At 37.2% G+C, this 12,413-nt stretch overlaps 1 protein-coding gene across 2 annotated transcripts in view; it reads right to left on the reverse strand.

Annotated features, from left to right (window-relative positions):
* The window catches only part of LOC112558260 (lisH domain-containing protein ARMC9-like), a 28,482-nt gene extending 16,635 nt beyond the window's left edge, over positions 1-11,847 (reverse strand). The window contains exons 1-10 of one of the 2 annotated variants that reach the window (XM_025228612.1): positions 11,394-11,847; positions 10,462-10,570; positions 8,850-8,975; positions 6,064-6,231; positions 4,273-4,422; positions 3,862-3,954; positions 3,607-3,631; positions 3,130-3,221; positions 2,710-2,784; positions 1,915-1,926 (exon numbers count right to left, since the gene is read on the reverse strand). In XM_025228612.1, coding sequence (XP_025084397.1) covers positions 1,915-1,926; positions 2,710-2,784; positions 3,130-3,221; positions 3,607-3,631; positions 3,862-3,954; positions 4,273-4,422; positions 6,064-6,231; positions 8,850-8,975; positions 10,462-10,521 — 801 coding nt within the window. In that variant the 5' untranslated portion in view covers positions 10,522-10,570; positions 11,394-11,847. The remainder of the gene's footprint in view (positions 1-1,914; positions 1,927-2,709; positions 2,785-3,129; positions 3,222-3,606; positions 3,632-3,861; positions 3,955-4,272; positions 4,423-6,063; positions 6,232-8,849; positions 8,976-10,461; positions 10,571-11,393) is intronic. The other variant, XM_025228613.1, reaches the window with a different exon arrangement.
* Between the last annotated feature and the right edge of the window lie 566 nt (positions 11,848-12,413).

The following is a 12,413-nucleotide window of genomic DNA, read 5'->3' on the forward strand; positions in this document are numbered from 1 at the left end:
TAGTAACATGGCTACATGTATACATTGTGTGGCTATATGTGTACAATGCATCACTACACTAGTAACCTGGCTATAAATATACACTATGGCAACACCAGTTGGCAATGAATGTAACTAGGATATAAGGAGAAACATTACACATTATCTTACATTTCTCACTTAAAGCTTGACACTGCATTCATGATATACTCTTCATGCAGCTAGTCAAAGAAATGCTTGTGTCTTGTGTATTCAATTCAACTTTATTATCTCAACAAGGAGAAATTGCAAGACTTAGTGAAACAACTGGCTTAGAATAAAAACTTAATTCCACTCAAACCAATAAACTATCATCTCACACAAACACCTACAATCCATGTAAATAACCCAACTAAATAAGAAACATCACTAAAACTATATTCACAAAAACACACACCCACACCCACACACTCACAAATCATTACAAGCTCTTGGAACATTATAACGTCTCTTGGACGGAAGAAGATTATAATACTGTGCTAAAACATGTGTACTATCTTTCACAATCACTCTCGCTTTCCATACTACTCGCCTCTCATACAACTCACTCAGACACTCCTGCTTCTCCCCAATCACCCTCCCACTCACAACTCTATCTAACACATTCCTATTACTAGCCCTCAATCCTCCATACCAACATAAAAATCCAAATGTCAACACAGACTCAAGAAAACATCTATAAAAAGAACTTAAAACCTTTTTGTTGACATTCAGGGAACGGAGTTTTTGTAAACAGTACAATCTAGATTGACATTTCTTGTGAATGACCTCTGTGTTGGTGTTAAAAGTGAGTTTGTCGTCGATCACAGTTCCTAGATATTTGTACTGATCAACCCGTTCAACCCTGGCACCATCAATGAATAGGTCAGGGATAACAGTGCTCTTGCATCTGAAATCAATCACCAGCTCTTTTGTTTTCTTTACATTTAGATCAAGATAGTTTTCTTTGCACCATTTATTAAATTTATCTACTGCATCAACATAGGTAGAGTGTGAGTTTGAGAGGTCTAGGAGAGCAGTATCATCAGAGTATTTGTGTCTTGTGTATGGTGATTAGATATTAATAAGGAAAATGTAATACTGTGGAATGATTATTCAAGTCATAAATACATGCACCATGTTTGTTTGAAAGACTAGCATGATGTTATAGCCTATTGCTCTATGCTCCTGCAGCATTTCCTGTACACCTGTATACTTGAGAGAAACAGAAAAGAAGGTACAAACATTCATACGGGCATGCAGAAAGGAGGGAAAGTCACAAATAAAGAAATGCATATTTCAGAGTCACAAAGAAAGTCTCGTAAATTTAAAGGTAGAGTATAAAACTTTTTCTATATCAGATGAATTTGTTGAACAAACACTTCCACCAACACAAAAAATGTCCTGCACAGTTAATGGCAATATAGTGTCCAAGTCCATTGGTCTATTCTAAACTTAATAAGTAGCAATACATGTATACTTGATGTGTCTTGCCAGGAACAACCCTAGTGAAAATGTAAAATAGTCACAAAAAATAAAAGAAAAAAGCAGTAAAAGAAATATAGCTTTACTATCTAGCAAAAGGATAAAAGGTTACATGATCAGAAACAGCAGTCACAGAGATTTCCTAGTGTCTGGTATTGAAAAGACTGCAGGTTAAGGCAGACAAGTCTACTACAGTTTCCATGTCCTAGTTTTTACATTCGCATATTTCATGAGCTCCTACCTCAACATTTTCTTGGAGTGCTGTAGATTACCCAGACTTCATCATATGATTATATTTAGTTCTATAAAACAAAACAAAAAAGCAAAGCAAAAACTGAAGATTTGAAACAAAGAAGCTTTACTTGTGCTGTTTGCTGCATTTTGGGACAATTTAAATACTAGGACATTTCCCAAATTTCCATTTAAACTTACTTTGTCAGCAACCTGTGGGAAAAAAGTAACAGCAGAGTTTGAAATGTTGAGGCAGAACCACAAGTAGGGATGATGGATTAAGAGCCTTCTGGCACATTATATTATAATATTGCATATTATAGCAATATTTAGTTTAAATAAAAAAAAAATGAATACAATTTGAGAGACCTAACAAAATAGAAAAATTCATGGTAACAAAAGGGTGTGATCACTAGTTCAAGTCACACTCTGCATGCTTGTAAAACAAGTAATCCTATTTATGATTATGATTTAAAAAAAGGAAAATGAGGTTGGAACATCTTGAAGACTGAAAGAACAATGGATAACCAAGGGAGAGAACAAATGTAAGAACAATGGATAACCAAATTGACCATTCAACTTTTGTGCTTCTGTTTCACAGTCCAAGAATTAAGAGTTGATTCTAATCTACATTCCACAAAAGCAATATGTTATCATCAGGTTCATGTGGATTGTAAGGTTTTTCCCCCTCATAAAAGAAAGCTACCAAGGAAGAAGGGGCTCCACATTCCCAATGCACAGTGGCAGGTACATCAAAACACACATCAACACCAAGTTCAGTGCAAAGAAAAAGACAGTCTGAGACCAAAAAAGAAAAAAAAAAAAAAACCTGAGAGAAAACAGCCTCTTCCCTTGGTTGTAATGACCAACTCTAACAAAGAGTAAGACTAATATCATGCCACTCAAGATCTAGGGAAGGCAACTGAGGATTACAACCTACAGTCTACCAAAATAATATAACTCATAGAACCACATCTATTTAACAGTTTTTCATACCGGTTTGCCTTGAACTGTAGATTCTAGAGCATCAACAAGGTCAGCAGTGATTCCTATCAGGCCATGATAGTCTGCCTGCAAGGAAAGTCATTTGCAGCAGCCGCAATAAATTAAAGCTCTACATATCATCTGCAACAATCACTTTTCTGTTTACAGTCATTAAGTCAGGTAATCAAATTCTACAGCAGGAAAGGTGTCTCTATCTTGTTCTGCACTGGCCTAGCATCTGTTCATCACAGGACCATCAGTCACGTGTTGTAGCAAACAGCCTGCCCAAAATTGTTGTGATGACAGGTGTATTATATATTACAGTAAACAACCTTCCTGCAAATTATTGCGATGTTGTATGCAATGCATATTACAACAGCCTATCTGAACTTTGCTGTGATGATGTCTATAATACATATAACAAGCAGCTACCTGAACTTTGTTGTGACGGCGAATATAGGTAAGTGTTTTTCTTTCTGCATCATTCAGTTGTTGCTGCAACAATAAGATTTGTTGCTGGTTTCCTGGGAAGGAAGATTATTCTATCATTAGAAACCCTTTTACTCTACAGATATATCTGTTTATTGTTATGATTCTTTTGTGTAAAAAACAAGTTTGCAATTTCCCATAACATTAAAGATTCACATGCTGCATTAATAAATATCCACAATTTTTTCATTCAGATAAAACTACACTATCTATGGTACAGTCCATGATCTCTATCTTGAAAAGAACCAACTACTCCCACCACCACCTCCTCCTCATCATCATGATGCACACTTAGAATCTTTGCATCCTATTTTCTTGTTACAGTATCTAAGAAACTGCTAAATGGCAGATTAAATGCTGAAATAGAAGATTTGTATTCCATGTTTTTTGTGGGTTTTTTTAAAAAAAATGAAAGCTTACCTTTGAAATCAGTTTGTGTACCACGCTAAAGAGTATATTAAGGAAATGATGTTCACAAAATGTTTGATCATAAATTCTGAGCTTTTATAAGTTGTGTGAAGCCTCAAGTATACAAAGGTCGATGAAATCACATTTCGCTTATATGAGCACACAAGCACACAGAAATCCATCCACACAATTTTCTTCTCAGGCATTTAATAAGGTAGTTTTAAATATTGTCCAGCATTCTTCAACACAACAAAAGACTCAGGATACATAAAGGTCAAACAAGCGAGGCTGCGTGGTAGACTTCAGGGCCAGTGTCAGGAATTTCTCAACTCTAACTGCCAGATCTTTAGACCAGCCCTCCTACAGACACAATTCATTAAAATATTAGAAAAAGTGCACAGAACTAGCTATGTTCAAGTCATTTATTCATCTATACAACTGCTCCAACTACAAACAAGTGGAGCAAAAGGTGAATGTAAACTGAAATTGTTATCAGTCAATAAATCACGCATGTTTAAAATCACAACTACAAGTTGCAGTATCTGCAGATTTTTTTTTTTAAAATCAAATTAAATGATATAAACGACACCAAATAAACTAGAAACATTACAGCTAAGATTCCTCAAAATGAGCGATGTATCTTTGGGCTTAAACAAATACGTAAACTAGAAAACTTACAGCAAAGATTTCTCTATATGAGGGATGTGTCTTTGGGTTGGTAACAAAGGGAAGGGCATAGTATGGAAGGAACTCTGTTGTCTGACTGAGATTTGATCCCCGAGTCTCAATAAATTTCTTGAACTTGGACATTGCTGCTTCTGTCTCATTCTGCAAGCAGCATAATAATTCTTGAAGACAATCATAAAAATTGCAATTCAAAAGCAGGAAAACAATTCCTAAAAGAAAATAATTACAGGAAGGCCCCACTAACTTTTGTTGTTTTTTGAGCCATGGACACTGAACAAACACACCCTTTCTCTTTTTCCTTCTTTCCTTTTAGTGAATCTATCTGCTAGAACACTAGCCACTCGAGTTGCATCTTGGCAATCACAGGATATCTTGCTTAATGTTGCAGTTCATCAAAATTGTCAACTGATTTCATTTCAATCTATTAAGCCAGTGATTTAAACATGGTGAAGGGAGGCCAAAATCTATGCACTGAAGCAAAGCCAATGATTGTCAGTAAGCTGAAAGTGTGGTGGAGAAAACTCAGTCCACTTGTGTCAGTGTGTACAAGCAACTTAAAATAAGTCATACCATGGAAACCGGCTAGCATGGTGGCTGTCATCCCAAAACATCTGTGAAGAAGCAGATCTGATCTAGGTTGTAAAAAAAAAACTAACACCAAACTCTGAGTGAAATTACTGTGCTTTTTAACATTGGCACTGAGTTTCCTGTCAACTGTTGAACTTCTTAGAAAGTACTGCACAAGTACAATGTTCCCTCATGGGTCACGAAAAAGAATCTGTGTATTTGTGAAATCAGAGTCTGGAAAAAGTAATAAAATTCAAGAAAAGTAATAAAATCTATGATATGACAACAGCCAAACGGTCGTTGGAAACAGGAGCAAGCTTTATGTGTGGAAATCTGCAGGTGAAGGCTACCTCCTTGACTGCTTGCATGTCTGTCATGACCTAGGGCAGCATCACCTGGCAGAAACTTCGAGCGATGTGAAACAGATAACCAATGCTGCCAGTCCAGGAGAGATCAATGACCACCTCTAGCCTGCTTGATTGCCACTTTCCAAATATAAACACAGGTATCAAGATGAACAAGCACAGGGCTATACTAATTATACCTACAAATGCCCAAATCATGTCAAAAGATTCATTTGCCAGCCCATCCACAGGCCTGAATACAATCTGGAACCTGGAGGATTCTAAACTCTGAGGTGATAAACTCAACACATAGCAAATTGTGAGTGAATGAGTGAGAAACAGAGACAGAACTTTTATACATTAATGCCACTTAGAATCTCATGGTGCTTCTTATGGTCTTGAAATAAGTGTGATTTCTTTTCACGGAGTTCTTAAAATTCAATGTACCCAATTATCTATCAGCACACAGTGTGTTCTGTGTACCACTCACTTTTGATGGATATGTAAAATAGCTGCTAAGTGCTAAGCATTTGAAAGTATAAAATATTAAAAAGTAACTTTTTCTCACCCATTCACTCATATACATGTATAAAAGTTTTGCCTCTATTTCTCATCCATTCTGTCCCCCCATGGCTGTTCATCCCTCACTTTTCTCTCTCACTCATTGGTTTTCACACAAACACCTTTTTGTTCTACGGTCTATGTAAGTCTTTTGGGGACTGCAAGCAAGCACATTACATTCTGCTTTCTACCATAACTGGAAATGAAGCAATTCACCCCTTTAGCTAAAATAATTAAAACAGTCTCACACATCTTTACTGAAGCAGTTTTATGTATACTTGACTAGGTTGGCAATTATTTCAGTCCTTACCTGTGGCTGGTTATATTTGATGGGATAGGCAGCAAAGTATATGTTCAAATAAAACTCCAGTTTCTGAGCCACACTATCTGTGTCCCGTAATGCCTGTGGAAGATGGTCTTGCCAAAGGTTGAAAAAGAAGTCACTTCTGCCCTCATGGAAAAACTCCATCATCTGATTCTAGAAGAATTGTACAAACGAACAAAAATCTACTAACTAGAATCAAAACTTTACATGTCATATTTTCAAAAGGTTTGACTTCCAAAGCTAAAATGGATCTTCTATGAATGAAAATATTAATCTTGCCTTTCTGCATACAGTGGGTTGCCACTGCTTTGACACACCTGCAATATTCGCTGGGATGGATAGTTCTTCCCCATATTTAGTCTGCATAGTGTGGATATTTCTTCCCCATATTTAGTCTGCATAATGTGGATAGTTCTTCCCCATATTTAGTCTGCATAATGTGGATAGTTCTTCCCCATAGTTCTTCCCCATATTTAGTCTGCATAATGTGGATAGTTCTTCCCCATATTTAGTCTGCACAGTGTGGATAGTTCTTCCCCATATTTAGTCCCAAACTGATCTTCTGCTGCCTGTAAGCAAGATAATCTGGTCAACATGTGGTTTACATAATCTTCATACTTTTGGCAATTGACCCATATTCAAAACTTTCCTCTTTCACATTATCATACACCACTCAGTCATCTTTCACATTATCATTCCATCACTCATTTTTCACATTTTCATTCACCATTGAGACATCTCTTACGTTTACATTCAGCTATTCAGTCATCATTTGCATTATCAGTCACCACTGATATATCTTTCAAGTTCCTTTTCTTATTTTTCTCTTACCACTCTTTTCTTCTCAGGCATTTAATTAATGTTTTAAATTAATTAATGTTTTAAATAATGTCCATCATTCTTCAACACTTTCTGTTTTGCCTGAAAATGTTCTCATTTCTGTTTTCCTGTACCTTTTCCCTAACCTCCTTCTGCTAGAACTTCCTGAACTGTCCATTTGACAGGGGTATAACACAAGACTAAAGGTTTATGATCTGTGCTGGCATTTTCTATTTCTCTTCCATTTGACAAGGGTATAAAACAAGACTACAAGTCTATGATCTATGCCTAGGCCCTTAAAACTGATGCAGGATCTCACTGCAATTCTTTCCAAAATAAAGTCTATCAGCGACTTTGTGTTGAGGTCATTCCACATGTATCATGGATACAGCTGACTGGCCATGCTGACATGTATCGTGTGTACAGCTGATGGTGGCACTGACAGAATGCGTTGGTAAGAAACAGGTAGTACTCTATGCACAAGCTCAGAAGCTGCTTCCCATTGTAGTTGCTGTCTCTGACATCATATATATAGACTTTCCCATGAGCTAATCTTTTCTCACATTCATTTCTGTTTCCCATGTGCTGTTCCAGATCTACTTCCATCTTGGTAAATCTATGTCCATTTTCTGTTTTCTTGAAGATCTACTTTCACCTTGCTGGGCCAGTTGAAGGTTTACTAGAGCTCCATTACCCAGCCTTTTCAGGGAAGTGCCTTCTATGTGCCTTGCCACCCCCAACCCCCTGATAAAAAGTTAGACTTCAGAAGGCTAATGATGACTGATATCTAATATTCATAATCAGTCAACAGCTTTCTTTCTAAGACATCTATTCAAATAGGCTTAATACTGTTGGCAGAAATATTAAATACTACTACTAACAGTATTTGTAAAATGTCAACTCTTGTTCTAGCAATTCAGACACATACAAATACTCATGCAAATACACACCGAAACATACAGATACACAAAAACTATAAAGAAATGTACAAGAAAAATAAATATCAAATTAATCTGACCCAAAGTCACTGTCACACGAAAAAAAAAAAAAAAAACAGGTGAACAAGGCAGAAGTAAGTTATCTTATGTGAGTAAGTTATGACAGTCTGCTATCCTTTTCATTTGTATGCTGGTTTCATTTCATAGGTTGTTTTTTTTTGTTTTTTGTTTTTTTCGGAGCTCCCAACAAAGAAAAATTTCTATGTCTCTTGCGACCATAGACAATAAAGATGTCTTGTATCTTGTATCTTGTATAATCTATCTGTCCATGATAGGAATAGTTTGAATAGCACTGTTCACATCTGTTCCAAGATAATTGGTATCAAACAGAGGGACTTGACTTCCTTCTGTGACCTAGTAAGGAAAGCTTCCCACATTCTATCAATACCTGAACATGTGCTAGTGGGGGAATTTGTATTATTAAGTTCAGGTAAGCGCTATGCCATGCCTGAATGGAAGAGCAATAGGCATCTGAAATCTTTTGTGCCATAGCAGTCCAGCTGCTCAATCACAGATGAACTATTAACAGTGCGTGTGTGTGATGTGTAGGTGTGCATAGGAATGTCTTGCCCATATCTCCCATTGGTCTTGTTAATGTTAATATCTCTATTCCACTGCACTGTAATTGTAATGACTTCTATATATATATATTGAAAACAGAGCACACCTCCCATTTAAATTGCCCATTGGGACAAATAAAGTTGGTTATTGTTATTGTAATGTCTTACTAAAAAAAAAATAAATAAATAAAAACCACCAATGTGTACACATAGCAATGGTTAAATACAAGATATTAAGCAGTTTGAGAAAGGGGTTCATTAGAAGCATGTGATAAAATCTAAAAATTAAAAGGAACAGAAAAATATAAAGAAGACACTAAAGGTTTTGTTTTTGTTAGCTGTGGGTGCCATTTTCAAATAAGCTAAGGAGGAAGCCAAACATCCCTCTAAATACCTGCACAGCAAGTAGCTTCTCATCTCCATGGGCCCTCTTGTCAAGGATGTCAATGGCCTTATTCTTTTCCTTGCATTCCTTTTCAAATGCATTCAGAGTGCTGTCAAAGCCTCCAAAGTCCAAATACTGACCAAATTAAATGTAACATTAAGGTTAGGAATCAGTGCTGACCAATTGCAGAGGAATCAAAAGGACTAACTGAATTTGGCAAGGATATATCCAAGATAATGTATCTAAAACTTCCCAAAAGCAAGCAGATAAATATCTACATAAAACCTAATCAGCATCATTGTGTATCATTATGTACATATCTCAAAAAAGCACAGAGATAAATTGTGGCATTAATTACTATCATGAGTGGTGCTAAGATCCCCGAGTGAACATGCTTGCCAAAATCATTATGCCAAATAACAGAAAGGGTATGGGATGAAAATCTTGCCTGAAGTAGTTTCTCTATGGTTATTTATACCTGATGCAGTTTTTTTTAATTATTATTATTTACATCTCAAGTAGTTTCAATTTGATTATTTTTGAGAGTACTGTCCCTTTGCCTAACAGGCTGAGGGGGTCGTCTCTCCTTGATTTTGTTTATGCTTTGTGGTTGTGCTTCAATTTGGATAAAAGCATTGGACCTTCATGTTTACATGTACTTCTGTTACATTTTCGTCCTCTTCTGCTTTGCAGCTGGATTGTAGCTAATGTTATTTTGAAATGCAAATTGTTTGGATCTATTGGCTATTTCTACTCTACCATGTTTCACTCACTTCAGCAGCGACAATGAGTTGGAGCGAATAAACTGAAGTGGCGATCACCCTTTTGCAGTTTCATAAGATAAAATTCCTTAATATTATCAAGATTACTCAATTTCTTCTCACTATTCTCTGATGTCACTAACCCTTATTCTCTGGAGTTGTTAATGTTAAATCTATAGTGATCGCCCCTTACAACCAGAATGCAGCGAGTCTTTGCATTGTTCTTCACTCAACATCTTTGTGATTATTTTCTGACCATGTTCAGTGTAAAGAGTCTACCTTTGGCAGAGATATTGTGCTCTATAAATTCTCACTTTATCATTATTTATTATTATTTACCCTTCCTCCCACTGGTGCCCTCCTCCCCAACTCTTCTCCCTCTCCAAAAAAATAGCAAAAAAAACCCCCATTATTTTCCAGATCTAACATTCAAGCACAATTTAAACTAGTTTTATGAATTCACAACAGTCTTAACCTCTGTTTGACTTACTTCAATATGATGTCAGGAATGACCAAAATATATATATATTTTTTTTTTTACCTTCTAAAGCAGCAATTTGTGACCTTACTTAGCATAATATAATCACAATTCATTAGCTCCTGACCAGTGGTCCAAATGTTAGGTGAGAAGCAAGGGTGGTGACATAAAGGGTATATAATGGGGAAAATCTGCTCTGCCACAAAGTGCAGCAAGATGTGAAGGTAACAGATGGTGAGATCATAGATTTCAACCTTTCTGCTTCTGAACTTTTTCAAACTTTTGTAACTACACTATGAAAGTTTTGATGAACTCTAGTAATGTAAATAAAGCACATCTGTATTTCTTAACTCTCTTCAATACATCATAAACTGTATCTTACTTCTTTAACTATTGTATTGAGTTCTCCTTCAAAAGCCACGACTGAAAGGTTTCCAGACATGTTCTGCCCACTTTACATGAAGAACTGCGGTCTCCACGGAGAACAAGACCTGCAAGATGTCTAAATTATTAAAGGCTCTCCCTTAATGTTTATTTGTTAAACCGTTCCATTAAACACTACTTTAAAAAAGTTTATAATCGAAGCCTCCCTGAAGAAGCTAACAGATATATCCCAGCCGGTAAATATCTAGAGTCATAATATATCATTGTGTTGTATCATTCATAAGTTTCCTTTCGTGTAAAATTTGAAAGAAGAACTGATAGGACCTCTCCTCAAGAATCAAACTCCCATCAAGGTGTTGTAAGGACAGAACCGAGCTCTCAGCGAGAACCAATGGTCTGTGCATACTACAAAATTAAAGTTAACAGTAGAGAAACACGTAAAACTTTTAGTTTCAAATAATTACAGCTTGCAAAGAGATATGTATAGTGAGACTATTTTACATTGATATCACTGCGCGAGTGGGTGTTTGATCGTCTGCTAAGGAGTAACTACAAGTCAAATTTAAATAAAAATAACATGAAAAAAGCTAAACACATACAACTCACGCTTTATTTTTGGTTTTGATAAAAAAATACCACGAAAATGTCTGCTAATCCATTCAGCAACACTAGAAAACCCAGCGTCTGCATACCTCGCGGGAGTTCGATTCTTGAGGAGAGGTCCTATCTTGCTACACCCGAACAGTCTAAACACGTCCATCAATTAAGTTCGTCCGTTAATCAAGACTTTTCAAGTATCGTTATCATACAAAGTGTATCGTTGTCATATTATATTATTCGATCCCATTCTTGGGTTTGTAATGATCTATAAGTTACATGCGTTCAAAAATTAACTTTAAAACAAGAGACGTAAGCAAATTTCTGTTTTACCTTGCTATAGTAGAGGACTCCTGAATCGAAGCTGTTTACATGGTTGCATGCCAACTACGTCACTTCCAGTTTCGTGTGTTTTAGAGAGTCTGAACTTTCAGTATTGCGGCCGTTTGAGAACACAGACAGTTTGAGCACATGCACACACCCTCACCATGAATGTAGATCCCCTCGCAAGAGGCCGACAGTGAGTCTCGGCATACAGCCATCAGTCCACCTATACACGTCCATGCCCTCACGGACGTGTACTCAAGTTGATGCACCCGCTCTTGACAAGAGTGATAACTTACCTCTTTCTGTCTCGGGACAGCTGACAATGCGTCGTGGAGCATAGAAAGCACACAGCGTGCATTCTGGTTTGGGGTTTCAAGATCCTGGGGCCATTGGGATCACAGAAAGAGCTGGAAGTACTCTTCGAGCAATGGAGACCTTATCGAAAGCATGTTTCTGCACGGTCATTACAAGTAGATTACAAGTCATTACAAGTAGATGTGCCCTCTCAGTCACAGTGTCACGAAGGAGCATTTTCTCAAGATTATTGGTAGGGGAAAGGAACAACGGAGTTGCAGGAATTAACGCTTAAACTGTATTTTGTAACAAAGAGAACAGTTGACAGGTAGAATGTAGATCTGGTGTACTATGCCAGTTGATGTGTATGGGGCGGGCAGGAGAGGTTAGAACCTTTGGTATGGGAAGTCTTCCCTGTCCTTCTTAGGGCAGTTCACACCTATTTGCTCTATCTCCCACCAAACTCTCACTAGTATCTAGGTCTGCCCTAGCATGCAAAAGACTCGAGCCGGCAGACAGTGCAAGAGCTACAGGCCCAACATACAGCAAAGGTGCACTGTAGGTGCCCAGCAGTGCACTGTAGAATGTACCAAGGGCAAGGTGAGACATATTTATATGTATCAGGGTAAGATGCGGGTGATCTCCCCCCCCCCCACCACCACCCACAGTCTTTCCACAAGAACAAAACACTTTCGTGGGTTCTGAACCGTTTTACTCCAATGCCAGTCGATA

Source organism: Pomacea canaliculata, linkage group LG2, assembly GCF_003073045.1.
Source record: "Pomacea canaliculata isolate SZHN2017 linkage group LG2, ASM307304v1, whole genome shotgun sequence".
In the NCBI taxonomy this organism is placed as follows: domain Eukaryota; kingdom Metazoa; phylum Mollusca; class Gastropoda; order Architaenioglossa; family Ampullariidae; genus Pomacea; species Pomacea canaliculata.